A 13919-nucleotide genomic window follows, 5' to 3' on the forward strand; every position below is an offset into this window, starting at 1 on the left:
AGAAACTCTCAGCTCAGTAACTACGGCTTTCCAGGAGTTTTTGGGCGCGGGGCTCGGGCTCGGCATCACCCGCGAGATGCGGTGGGGACCGCAAGTGCTTCGGGGGCGGCTCTGCGGGGTCCCTGAGCGTGCGAGGAGGGGAGAGAGTGTGAGGGGAGAAGGGGCTGTGTGTGAGGGGATGTGTGAGGAGGACGATGTGTGTAGGGGGTGTGTGAGGAGGGGGCTGTGTCAGCGAGCCCCCGGTGCAGCGGGGCGGGGCGGGCTGGGGGCGGCGGGGGAGCAGATATAAGGCGGGCGGGCTCGGCGGGGCGGGCAGCGTCCCTCCAGCGGCGGCACCGGCCATGGGCAGCGGCGGGCGGCGGCTGCTGGCACTGCTGGCGGCGACCTGGCTGCTGTGGGTGCCGGGGCAGGGCCAGCCCCGAGGTGAGCGCAGAACGGGGTGCGGGGGTGCGCAGCGCAGCGCAGGCAGAGCCTGAGGGGCTGCAGCCCTCGGCCCCGCGGGCTGGGGGAGCCCCGGCAGTGCCCCCGTCCCCGCCGGGCACAGCCGGTGCGGGACCGAGTGGGATGCGGAGACACCCGCGGTGGGAGGCGGGCTGGGGTCCGGCAGTGCCGACCGCACGCTTCCCGACGGCCTCCCCCATCCCCTTGATCGCTGTTCGCTTCCCCCATCTCCACGTTTGCGGCCGCCCTCCCCCACTTTCCTGAGTCCTTTCTCCTCCCTCGGCGGCGGGGGCCACTCCGCACGGCCGCCTCCGGGGCCGCCCCCTGCCTTTGTGGGAGCCGCTGTGGAGAGCGGAGACCCGGGGCAGGGAGGGAGCACCGGGAGCCCCCGGCCGAGCCTCTGGCGCGGCGGGATTTGCAGTCAGAGCCGGCCAGGGCCGCGGTCCCGGGGGTCCCTCTCTGGGGAAGGGAGGGCAGCCGGAGCCCCGAGGGATGCCGCACGCTGTAGCTGAAATAGACCAGATTACGCTCTGTTATAAAGAGCGAGAAGAGTCCTAAACCACATTCCGGTGAAGCGATAGCGTGAAGGAGATAATTTACAAAAGTTTTCTTTTTTTTCCGCACGTGGGCTGGCCGGTGCGTTGCGGCAGGGACACCGGAACGCTCCGCGCCGAGTTCTAACTCTCGAATGACTTCATCACAGGGATCCTCTTTGTTCAAGAGCTGGAACTTGGCTTGTCCTGGTGAGACCCAAGCTGCTGAGCACAGTTGCTGGGTTAACAGCAATTGACTCTGCGCTGTGCTGGGTCCTGATGCGAAGCGCTGCTGGACACCAGATGCTCTCACCTTTAGCTTGGGTCAGCTCCTGCTGGGGTCCATAGCAGAATTTCTGCCTATCCCTGCTCCCTGCACATCAATCCCCAGTCCCATTAGGTCTCTATTAAAAACAACAACGAAAAAAATCTTGAATGGAAAATAGTTGGAAGGCATATGTTGTGCAGATGCATGGCTTGTTTTTTTTCTTTATGGTGGAGTTTGGTGTTTGAGATGGATATAGTGTGGGAGATTAGCATCTGGATGTTTATGGGCCGCAGGAAAAGCGAATGTTTATTAATATAATTATGTTTACAAAATATCCTCTAGGTAAAGAGGACGACACCAAGCCCAAGTAAATTTCCAAGGCCACGTCTCAGCTTGAAAATAAATATACTTGACTTTTGTTATGAAAATTCAGTTGTAGAAACAAATGAGATACTGAAGTGATATAAATTTTGCTTTTTAGTTTTTTGGGGTTTTTTACATCAAATAACCTTAATTCAATACTAAATCATATTTGAGTATATATGATAACATGCAGTTTAAAAAGTAGGAGTTTTTTGAAGTTTGTCATATATGGGTGACAAGAGCCAATACCTTTTCTGTTTTTTCATTAACATTTGCAGTGGTCTCTCACTGCAGTAATGTGCAGCTTTTATATAGCAGCCCACGGGTGCTAGAGACATCTGGATAAAATACTTGCTTTTTATCTCAGTGATTGAAGCTACCAATATATTTTGTTGCTTCTAAGCCACCCCTCCTGGGAATATTTAAGTCCATAATTATATTTTTCTAATTGTAAGGTCAGGTCTAGAGACCATTCCTCCTATTAGATTAAGTTGATAAAATTTTTTGTTCTCAGCGTGAGAGCACAGATCATCCAAGGAAGCTGTGAGTTTCAACCCCCCTGGTGGTGAACTGACTTACAAAAGCCACAATTCAAGATAACTGATCCTAAAACAATGTGAAGAATGCGATGCAGATTAGAGTGGCAATGTTGCTTTTACAGAAAGTAAACAGCTTAAACTCAGAATTGTAAGCATCTTGATGATGTAAAAATGCATTTTGAAGTGAGGATTGAAAGATTTCTCAGAGCAGTTGTCAAGAGAACTTTGGGGAAAAGGTATCTTGGCCGTGTAGAGTGCTGTGGCAGAATTCAAAGCATTTCTTGTTTTTCTGTTCAGTTTTGCTTTTGTCCTGTCAGCAAATGAAGAAACTGGGGGGGGGGGGGGGGGGGGTACCACAGCTGCAAGGGTCTGTCAGGAAGTGCTGAAGTCCAGTCTAAGAAAGAGAAACACACAATACTAAAGTCACTGCGCTGAACAACTTTGAAAGTTAATGATTGGTTCTTTCAGCCTAAAGATTAATATCTACATAGCTATACAACTTAGTCAGTATTTTAATTACAGGTATTTTGTTAAAGTGTCCCTATCATAGTGAAAAGTTTGGTTTGCATTTTCTGTTGAGTCTCTTGTATCCACTAATGGAGTAACTCTTCATGAAACATGTAACTCAGTGTCTAGATACAGAGGAACTATTTTACAACGTCAGATGGAAAAAGCCATTTCAGAGGCTTGTTGTAGCAGCTTTGCTCTGTTGGAATGCATTCTTTGTTATACTGGAGTTAAGTTATATGGCTTCAAAGTAGAAAGGAAAATCAGTTAATGATTTTGAATACTATCTCCTATTTAATAAAGTTGACTCTGCCACTGTCAGGTGATTTTTTTCTATAATTAATAAAAAGTTCCTGCTACTGTAAACCTGTGGTAGTATAAACTTGGAAGGCTATGGTTGTAGACTAAATATTTCCTCAGCTGCATCCCAGTTTGTTTGTGTAAGCTGGTGTGCTGAAGTAGTCTGTTCTGTTATTCCTGCCTGGGGTTTTGGATGAGTGCTGATGCTCAGGGAGCAGAATCTGATGCTCAGGGAACTGAATGGCCCCCTGAAGGTGCTCCACCTGGGCAGAGATGAACATAGGCATTTCACATGCCTGTCACCCATTGGGTTTCAGACCTGCTTTGCTTCAAGGATCTGGTTTAGTAAGTATCCTTAGGTTATGACTAATATACAAAGTGTGACACTATGGTCAGCAACCACTTTTTTTTTGCTGAAGCATAAGTGACATAAATTATATTGTTAGAGCACATTCCTAGGCAGTGGGAGATTTATGTTAATCTCCTTAGTGTGAGGTGGTTTGAACCCACATCTCCAATCTCTGAATAGAGTGCTTATTATTGCTGTGACAGGTAATGCAGAGGAGGAGGAGTGTGTGAATTCTCTCCAGACCTCTCTTTGAAACTGAGCTACTGTACAGCCAAGATGGCAAGTTTCCTTCCAGAAGGAAATAAAAGCTGATGCTTTAGTTGGATCATTAGGGTGCTCAAAATGTAAGGAGAATGCAAGTGCAGGCCTCCCTCTCCTTTATTTATTTGCCACAAGCTGCAATAAGGTGTTTGATTTCTGGAGAAACTCTTATTGAACCAGTGTCTGATGGTATTTGTTTGTTTCTGATTTTAATTGATTTTACTGGGTTACTCAAGCCTGGCACCACTCTTGGGGTGTTTGTGAATCCCACTTAGTGAGGAAGGGCACTTTGGTGCCTAAGTCAGGGTGGTGGGTTCCACCTCAAGAAGTAATGTGTTTTAATTGTAGGAGTTACAGCATTTGGCAGAAGTCTGAGGTGTTGAAGATTTGGCTGTTAGTCTGTGAGCCTAGGTAGGTGGATCTTGCACACTCAGCTGCCCCACTACAACCTCATGCATTCAAAGAGGTTTTGTGCAGTGAAATAGTCTTCTCTGACATTTTTAAAAAAGAGAGGCAGACTTCCAGACTGTCTGGAAGTTTTGGAGGAAGTTTTTCTGGAATTCCAAGATGAGTTGGGTATTGTTTTCACAATTGCTTTCTGTGAGAGATGAAAAAAGTATCTTAAGTGCTTCACCATACTGCATCTTGGGTTCATGTATCCTGGTGGCTTGAATGGACCTTGTTGCCCTCAGTCTTATCTAGCGTTTTTTTCCCAACATCTGCAACAGATTTAAGTGTTATAGAAAATGAGAAGGTTTCTATCCCCTTCAAAGTTAGTCCTTATTTCTAAATATTTCCCTTTAACATTTCTGCTATGTTTCCACCAATGTGAATATTGTTTCCTAATAAGAGAACACTAAAAGAAACTTTAAGTCCCTTGAGGCTTGTGGAACACGTAAAAGTAGATTGTTAGCAGCTTGCAGTGTGAGGCAGGAGACCAGTGAGCCAAAAATATGACAGGAGTCTGAGGGAGAATCACTTAACATTGTAGTAAGGTAAAAACTTCTTAATTTTTGGCAAACTTGGGTACAGTGGTATACTTGGCTTAAGTTTCCACTTTTTGCTCAGGTTTGGGAATCTCAGATACAGTGAATCTGTATGTCTCTTGTGTCTTCAGGTAGGCTAAGTAGCAGAGCCCTAAGATACTTACTATCAGTCCACACTCTTATTTAAATTCTTAGATTGTGTGATAAGTCTCATGTCCACCCACAAAGGAACACATGATCAAAGTGTTATTATTGCACCAGTAATGAATCCAGAGAAATGAGCCCCTGCCAGGGCTCTGCTGTGACAGCCACTGACGTGCTATGGGACCAGCTCTTCAGAGCTTACAGGATGGGGGTGGTGACAGTCTAGAGGAGTATGGTTTCCAACTTCAGGTATTCAAGAAATCCACATTGTGGATGGGCATTAAAGAAATCCATCTCTATTTTGAATCCATATTTTTCCCTGGAGTGGGAAACAGGATGAAACCATTGGTGGTGGTGGCATTTGTGTGTTTGTGAATCTATGTGCCTGGCCATATGTATTTGTATATATCCATATATTAATTGCATTATGTGTGTGGTTCTATATGTGCCTGTTGGGAATATTTGCTCAGCTTTACTAGTGGCTGAGCCTGGGAGCATGGAGCTGCAGCAACCCTGTCTCTCTTGGGCTACAGGCCTTGGTACACCCTAGCAAAACCCTGGAAGACCAGATGTAACTCCAGAGTTCTTGGCTTTTGTTTCCTTTGAGTCCATTTGACTGTTAAAGCCTTAGTATAGTGAATTTTTTTCTATATAGTACTCTAAAAAGGTCAATTTTAGATGACCAGTTATGATGTCACTTCAAACAGAGGTCACATTGCATGCCTTCAGGAATGCTGATTTTGTGGATATCATTGTCTAAAAGTTACAAGGTTTCCTAAGTTCATGATAAGCAACATAAATATGTTTTGAACTTTTTTAATAAAAATGAGGTTTGATCTTATTAAAAAGAATATATAGTGTAAAAAGTAATTGATCTCAACTAGCAACAAATTTTGCTGATTGAGCATCTGACTTGTGGTTGGGAAACATCATGGACATTCTGTGGAAAAATGTACGGTATTGATTAAAGCTCTAAATTTAAAATCTGCTTTGTTTTTTCCCCTAATTTATTTTGCAAGAAATCACCAAGCCATAGACCATTTTCTTTTTTCTCGGAGTACAAAGGTATGTGACCAAAAAATCCCATGAAAGCATTCTAAGTTAGACTGAAGATTAAGATAAAAAAAATATTTGTCTGTCGTAAATATTTTCTCCATTCCCTGAGGGCTTAGAAAATGTATCCCTTGAAATTTAGGGCTATCAGTGTGTGTTTATCAGTTGTTGGTATTTGCATCAGTCTCACAAAATATCTTCAGGTGGGGTTTGCTGCCTTCCCCTACTTTTTTTTTTTTTTTCTGTCCTGCAGACATCCTTTCCTGACCAAAGAGAGGAAGAGCACGTTGCAGAAGTTTTGCAAGACTGGATTGGTTAGGTCAGCTTGCAACAATTGTGATTTGTTAGTTGGCATAAACATTAGAAGCACATCAGTCAAACTTTTTTTTTAAGTATGCTTTTAGGTGATTAAGTAATATCTCCAAGGCTCTGTACTGTACCTGAGCCCACAGGTATGGATACAGCTCTCTGTCTTTGAGATCTGAGGCCAGTGCTTCATTTGCTTGTGTGTCAGAGTGAAAATAAGGCTAGGTATATCTGTTTTTTCTTTCATAGTCTTTTCTGCCATGTAAGGACTTCAGTGAATTCTCAGTCATTCTATGCTCTTTTTTACAGGCTAGAAACAAACTATTTTTTCCCTGAAAATAATTATTTTATGCACATTTTTGAGTATTAAAAGCTATATACAAAATAATTTTACAGGAAAACTGGAAGACTTTTTTTGTGATTACATTAGATATAAATAACAGTTCCTGAAAATAGGAAAGCATAAAATTATAAGACTAGAAACTAACTTTCAGTATTCTAATAGCAAATATTGCAGATGCACATAATTTAAACTTTTCTTTCTGATGTGAAACAGCAGTTACAATTCCTGAGAAGTGCAGGGCAGAACATAGAGATTAAAAAAAAAAAAAAATTAAGTTTTCAGGTAAAACCAAAGCATTTTAACTATCTCTGGAAAATCTCAACTGTTCTGTGTGAGCTCAGAGAGCCATTGGAAGGGAGGTGGATTCATGGTAGGCATTTTCACCCACTGCCCTTTCCACAAGTTCAGCTTGGCAGGCTTTGGAAAGCAGCAGCTAATGTGGGTCGATGGGCTGACACGGTTGGTTTTTTCCTTGTCATTTCTGGGCTTCCCCTACCAGGCAAAGGCTGAGAAATCCCACTGCTGCTTTGTGTAGGCGGTGTAGATGTCAGCCTTCAGCAATAAATTCCTTCTGTTTTGTCATCTTTAACTTGTTAGCTTTTGCTGAGGTTTTTTTTTTGTTTTGGTTTGGTTTTTTTTGAAACTGTCATTCGATACAGTAACAGCTCTGTCAAAGGCATTCCCTAACCAATTCTTTTAGATTAAAGATTCAGATTTGAAAGTTGTTTTGCTAGCATAATGTAATTCCTTTCTGTGAGCTCATTTATTGTGCTGGGGGATTCAGCCCCCATCTTGATTCCCGCATGAGAATGAAGCTTAAAAAGCTGTTTAAGAAATGGTCTTCCCAAAGTGGAAGCTTGTTTTTTCTCATTGGCTCTGCCTGCATTTTTATTGCTGCTTGCTCAAAAATGACCTTGATAATAGTGGTGTGCACTACTTCTTAATTGCATTTCTGTAACTTTTATTTGCTGAGAGTCTGAGAGGACAGTGCAGAACCTGTACAGGTAATTCAAAACAACCTCTCTAGTCTTGATTTGATTCTTTGATTGTTTTTTTTTCTTGTAGACCCGATGAAGCAAAAAGTTTTTACTAGCAAAATCCTAACTCTGCAAATCAGTGGGGTAGGTCTTGCTGACTGTAAAAAATGCTGGAATTCAGTCACTTAGCATAAATGTGAATCAGAGCTGTCATTGATGGTAACTTTGATTAGTATTGATTGTTTTTATGAGGTTTTTTGAAAGCATTACTGGAATTTTGCCTTCTGTCACAAAACCCAAAGATGTGTGTCGAGATGTTTGTGTGGGAAGGAGGGGAAAAAGCACAGTAGCAACTGAGGCATCCAGTGCAATTTGATTGTGACTGGGTGCAGCCTTGCCAGGGAGCACTGGAGCAGGGATCCAGGTTATCCCTTATTTTTTTTGTGATGCAGGCAGAGTGAGCTTTGCATCAAGCACACAAGGTGTTGGGTAGGCTGGGTGCCTGGGAGGAGGGCAGTTTGGGGAGCCTGTGATGCTCTGTACCCAGGCAGAGCTGCTGCCAGGCTGGATGGAGCCCAGCCAGGCTCCACTGACTCCTTGGGGGACTCCTGATCCATCTAGGGATATGTAGACGGTGAGTGAATCTGGGAAAGTCTAGCACCAGCAGTAAACCAGTTAACTGCATCCACCTTCCCTATTTCTGGCTGTTTCTTTACAAAAGTGAGAAATCCAGCTCCTGGAAGTGCATCACTACCGATAGAACTATGGAAGAAAGTCCACTGATTTTGTCTTCTGGTTTTAATTCAAATTCATTAATAGACAATGTGTATTTAGTTATTCTGCATGCCCCACCATTCATATATTTTATTTTCCTTTGCTGTGCTGTCTTTTGTGCATATCTTGTCCTGCTTTAGGAGGGGAAGACAGAAAAGGCTTGTAACTCTGTGCCAATCCTCTGATGATTAGGCTGTTTCTATTTTATTGGCTGAGAAGGGCTAGATAACAAAAGTTTAATGTGAATGTTCTTTGAATTGTCAAGATCTGTGGAAACCCTATGGTTTAAATTAGGGTTGTGAAATATATGCTGTTGAAATTTCTAGGATTCCTTTTACTTACTTTAGCCTGTAGTCTCTGAAATGCTCAATGCTTTCTACTAGAAAACACCCTTTAAAATATGCTGAAGAGATAAAAAATTTGATGGCAAAATGAAGGATTAAATCTACTTCACTGGTTTGGGGAGAGTTGCTGTGGATTTACATTACATCTACTGACAGTTCTTCATTCCTTCAGTAGTTGCTAACTAATGTGTTTATTTTGTGTGCCTCTTTTTTAATTGCCAAAGTAATTCAATTCACTCTTATGTGATAATTTCTTTTACAGCATAAAGGAAAATTTGTATAGATAGAAAGCAAATCTGCTATGTGTCTCTGATTTTTTTTTTTAACTCTAACTAGGTTATTTAGATATTATCAATAAATCTCACTAAGACTTGATTAGAATTTTAGGAACCACACATTTTTTTTTGCTAATGCAAAAATGTGAGCTTGATACTGAATTTAGATGTAAACATGAATTTTAAACTAAAAGTTACAGGAATTTAATCTTTTTCAGACCTATCCCAATTTGTCTTCCTTGAAGTTGGTTTAAAGTGTGTCTACCAATATTCTCCAGAGCAAGTTCATCAATGCTAAAGGCATGCAGCAAATGCAATCTGTCCTTGGATGAGCCCTCATTACTTGGGAGTGGTCACACTGGGGACAACTTAGTTTTGTGCATATTTGATAGTGTTGTAGTGGGGATATTTCTAATTGAAGAAATGATTCTGCAAAGTGCAGTGCAGGTTTTCTGTGACATGGAGGAGGCAACCCTTGGCAGGCAGTGAGAAAGAGATGTATGTGATGGGGTGGGGAACTTGCAGATGAATGGAGTCTCTTTCCATAGTGATGAGCAGTGGGATGTGATCTAAAGGTAGCAATGAAGCAATAGGTACAACACACAGCTGCTGGTGGACAGCTGTGTTCAGTGAGTGTCTTGGTGTGGGTCAGAGCTTGCCAGGCTGATGTTTAGCTCCAGTGATGTGTCAGCTTGCTCAGAAACTTCACTGAGGGTACTTGGTGGAAAGATCTGCTTGTAGCTGTGCTGCCATGGCTAATAGTGGTAATAGGCACATCCAAGTTTGGGTGTTTCCAGTAGGTTGAGAATCCTGGGGCAGTAATAGGGAAAGAGGGTCAGAAGGGGATTCTTGGTGGTACAGTAGTAGGGAGGAGGTCGGGATGTTTGCCCCAAGGAGGAAAACCCTTTTTGTATACCACAGAGTATCGACAGATGATATAATCTCTAAAATTTGAACAGTCACCCCTTATCTTTTCTGTTCTTAAGGACAATGGGAAATAAGTTGCCCACTCTTCAGCTCTACTGATGTTGCTGCATTTCCCACAGTCATCAGCAAAAAATGTTTGGGGTGTTTCAGGCAGGATCCAACTGTGCTCGCTATTATTTTAGTGTCACTGTAACATTGCTGAATTTTAAATTAACTACTTGAACTCTGTCTGTTAGAATTTTCCTTAAATTGTGCTTTGGGCTGAAATGCATCATTCTTGTTTTCAGGCCAAAGGCAAAATACTTTCAGAACACTTGATTAAAATTCCATGTGACTGAGTTTTTGAGCATTAATGGCAGTAGAGAAGAGGACTTTTAAATATTGTTTCATTTTTTCCCCATCTTTTTGGTACTTTAAATTACACTTTTTCAGGAATTTAACCTGTGTGACACAAATGCCTTCGAATTTCATGGAGGCAGTTGCTGTTAAACAATTAAATAAGAATCTGTACATTGTAATAGTTTGCAACATAAAAAATTAGCAACGATTTACTGGCTATTAATTTTTTAAATAGTTGCAGTTTGTGTCCTATACATTTGTTAATCTGTGTGCCTAGAGACCAACAGATGTAAGACCAAAGAAAAAATAGTGATTTGCAGTTTTACTTGGTTGCCTAGAGTAAAATGCCTAGGGGGAAAAAAAAAAGTAGAAGGATATATTTTATTCTTTCGAAAGAGCAGAAAGCCACCTCTATATAATGTTGAACAGTTGGCTACTACTGAAATTAAAAAAAAAAAAAAAAAGCAAAAAAAAAAAACAAAAAAACAAACAAACCAAAAAACCAAGCAAAAAAACCCTGGAAAAGGTTTTCTCAATTAACTTTGAAAATAAGAGATTGCTAGGTCTTGTCAGCAGAGATCAGGGAATGACCAAATTTTGCATGTCTTTGGGGTTGCACAGTTGCAAATCCATTCAGGCCCATTCAAGCTGGAGGAAATGTGCTTCCTTCTACCCAGGAAGATCTGGCAGTGATACAGGGCTGTATGTGCCCTGAGAATGGCTTTGTGCCTGTTGGAATGAAAACATTTTTCTTTCCTGTCTGAAAACAGGAGAGCTGGTAGTTCTGAGATGCCAAAACCTCTTCAACTTGAAATAGCTTTTGTTATTAAATGGAAAAATTCGACTTAAATAGAAATTTATCTTCACCTAACACAGCTGCAATTTCTAATATTAAGGAAGTGACAAATCTTTTCTTTTAGATTAAAAAAATGAAATAAAATTTGAGTTTATATATAGCTAATTAATAACAAGCTTTTACTAAGTGAAAAATACATTTCAGAGTTCCTTTGTAGTGCACCTACTTCTTTTATGATTACAAGGTAATGCCAACTGACTCAAGGACATTTCTAACTGTTTTAACCTTCTTAATGTTTATACGGGACAAAAAGTAGTAACATTTGGTTTGGTTGTGATACTAAGTCACAGTACTGAAGTGAGTGGGACCTCTAAGCCTTTAAATTTTTTTCTCAAGCTCAGGTCTCCCAGCATTTGCAAGTGATAAATGGAAATTTAGAATCAGAAGAGGGCTAATAGATACTTGTGTCATAACTTCCTTTTTATTATAATGAATGATTTGGTGTGCAGCCTAAAGCTGCACATTTATGCATGCAGTTTTAATTAGGATTAAACCCAAGAGGATTTTAATTTACAAGACAGTTGCTTCAAGTTGATCACTGGTGATAGAAAAGTTCAGGGTGAGATATTATTTAAGGAGTCATATGAAGTGGGAGTGGGGGAAGTCTACTTTGAGTCCTACATCACTAAGAACAAAAATGTTTAGTTTTGTTGATACTGGGTCACAGTAAGTGACAAGTGACTGAGTTCCCTAGGCTTTGACATGCCAGTCACACTGCCAGTACTTCTGTTATGTTGCTCTAAGCTGATATTTATGTCTTAGGCAGCATATGAGCAAAACTGACAAGACACTGAAGTCTTTAATAGCTGTGGCTTGTATTTACTTCAGATTTGAGCAAAGATTGTTCCTAACTGATGAATTCAGAAAAAAAAGCTAGTGTAGTGGTAAAAGAATAACCCCCAGACCAACAAGCACAATGATGCAGACTCCTCAACTTGTGGAAAAAGCTTTGGGTGAACAAGAAAGAACTAATTTCATGGTCTGGCAGGTTTGTTGTTCCTTGGCAGCCTGCCCATCTGTCAACTTTTGGCTCTTTTGCTTTGGTGTAAATGCTGTGACAATTTCTGGGCAAATTCTTGAACTGGCCAACAGCATACAAAAAAATCAATACATGTCTTGACAGGAGAAATATTGATCATACTTTGGAAATGTATGATAGAATACTCACAAATTACTTATCTTTCATATCAAGTTGTACTGTCTGATGATGAAAACTAACATGAAATCTAGTTTTCTTTTGTTCTACTTTCCCTTAGTTTGTTTTGATAGAAATAAGCAGTAACTTACTGTCAATATTGAAGGTATTAGAAATGCCTCTGCTAGAATTTTTTATTTGTTCCCAGGAATTCAATTTTTTTTTTTTTTTTTTAAACTTCAAATCTCTGTAATCTGTGTAAGGACCAAGCCATAATACTAGAAACCACATCCAGGGCTTGGATAAAGCTATGAAATCTATTGAATTGACCAGTATTTTCTATGCTCAGGCTGTCAGTGATGATGTGCACTCATTTGGGAAACAAGGTAGCACATTTGTAGGAATTTCTGGTTGGGGCTGAAAAGCTTGAAAAGCTGAAAAGCTTCAGTTCTAAGCATCTGCACCATGTCTTTGCAGCCTTATCCTCTCTACTTCCACTTCAAGAACTTGTGTTGAGTCTGTGGTCTGGATCTGTGTTTGCAGGCTGAGCATGGACAGGCTCGGAAGGTGGGACATGGTGACATCCATACCAGCCAACTTGTTAGCACATAGCTTTCTAATTGAACTGGTAATACTAGTTTGTGTTGGTGAGTACTAACACAAAAAATATCTAACCCATCTGTGGTATTAAAAATGTAATGCTTTGTGTAAGCAAACACTAGTTACTGTGTAACTGAGAGGACAAGCATCTGTTTCTTCTGCAGATGATGTATTAGTATTACTTGGCTTTCCTTTTTCTAAATGCTTCATCTGAAGTCTGGGACTTCTTTGCTGCGGACGTTTGAGTTTGATAATTCCCTAATTTCATTTCCTTTCCCTGGTACTCCTATTCCCAATACTGCATATTGCAATGAACACCTAACTGGGAAATGTTGCTTTCCTTGTTCTTTACCTTAGTTTTTCAATGCATTTTGTATATAGCAAGCTTCATATACACTTTAAATTTAAAACTTTTTTTAGAGCTCAGGTTTTCTGCCCTCCTTTGGAAAAGAAAAGATGTTTTGGGTTTTTTTTTTTGTTTTTTTGCCTTGTTCAAATTCTATTTCATTGGGCCCATCAGCCTGACTATATGCCGGTGTTTGGGAATTTTAAGGAAAACATGCAAGTTATGCCAGACACTTGCTTCTTAACCATCATAAACAATATTGAGGAAACTAGTTGTGGGAGTGTAGTGCAGCTGGTGTTCATTCTTGAATGAGAAAACATTTACTTACTTTGTTTGTAGTCGGAGTTTGACAGAATTTTATTAATTTGCAGTGTTGTAAGTATTTTCAATACATTTCTGAGCACCGAATGCAATTAGTACATCATCTAGCCTAAGGGAGACCACAGTAGGTAAAATACTTTTGCTGTAGTACCCTGTCTGCATTATGGCCCTCATTAATAATGCTGAGTGCACATAAGCAACTGCAGAAAAAAAATATTTGGCAGAGAAGACTTTCCCATTTAGAACAAGGGGCAAGGTTTCATCCTCTGTAGCTTGTTTGTGCTCTAACAGCTTGCAGAGTTCAAACAGAATGCTTTTTGTTACATTAACTGGTGTAATGAATTTTTGTTGTCCTTTTTACTGGTGCTTCGGTTGGATTGCTTAAGCGTGATTTGCAAAAGCTTGACGGGATCAGAACTGTAAAATAATCAGCAGACTGTTCTGAAAGCAAGTGGTTGAGTGCTCAGCAAATGGATGCAAAGTAATCTGTTTTACAGATAACCTGAGCTCATTCCAGAGTCTGATGTGGAGTATACTTCTTTTTCCATAAGTGACCAAGCTCTGCAGTGCAACAGAGCAGGATCTTTTACTTACCTTGGTGTGCAATGCAAATAGAACAGCAGTTCTGGAAA

General features: G+C 40.9%; 1 protein-coding gene across 1 annotated transcript in view; it reads left to right on the forward strand.

Annotated features, from left to right (window-relative positions):
- The first annotated feature begins 318 nt into the window (after window positions 1–318).
- LAMA1 (laminin subunit alpha 1) overlaps window positions 319–13919 on the forward strand; it is a 96542-nt gene continuing 82941 nt past the window's right edge. The window contains exon 1 of the mRNA XM_079299683.1: window positions 319–423. Coding sequence (XP_079155809.1) covers window positions 342–423 — 82 coding nt within the window. The 5' untranslated portion in view covers window positions 319–341. The remainder of the gene's footprint in view (window positions 424–13919) is intronic.

This window comes from Erithacus rubecula (genome assembly GCF_903797595.1).
Source record: "Erithacus rubecula genome assembly, chromosome: 3".
Lineage (NCBI taxonomy): Eukaryota > Metazoa > Chordata > Aves > Passeriformes > Muscicapidae > Erithacus > Erithacus rubecula.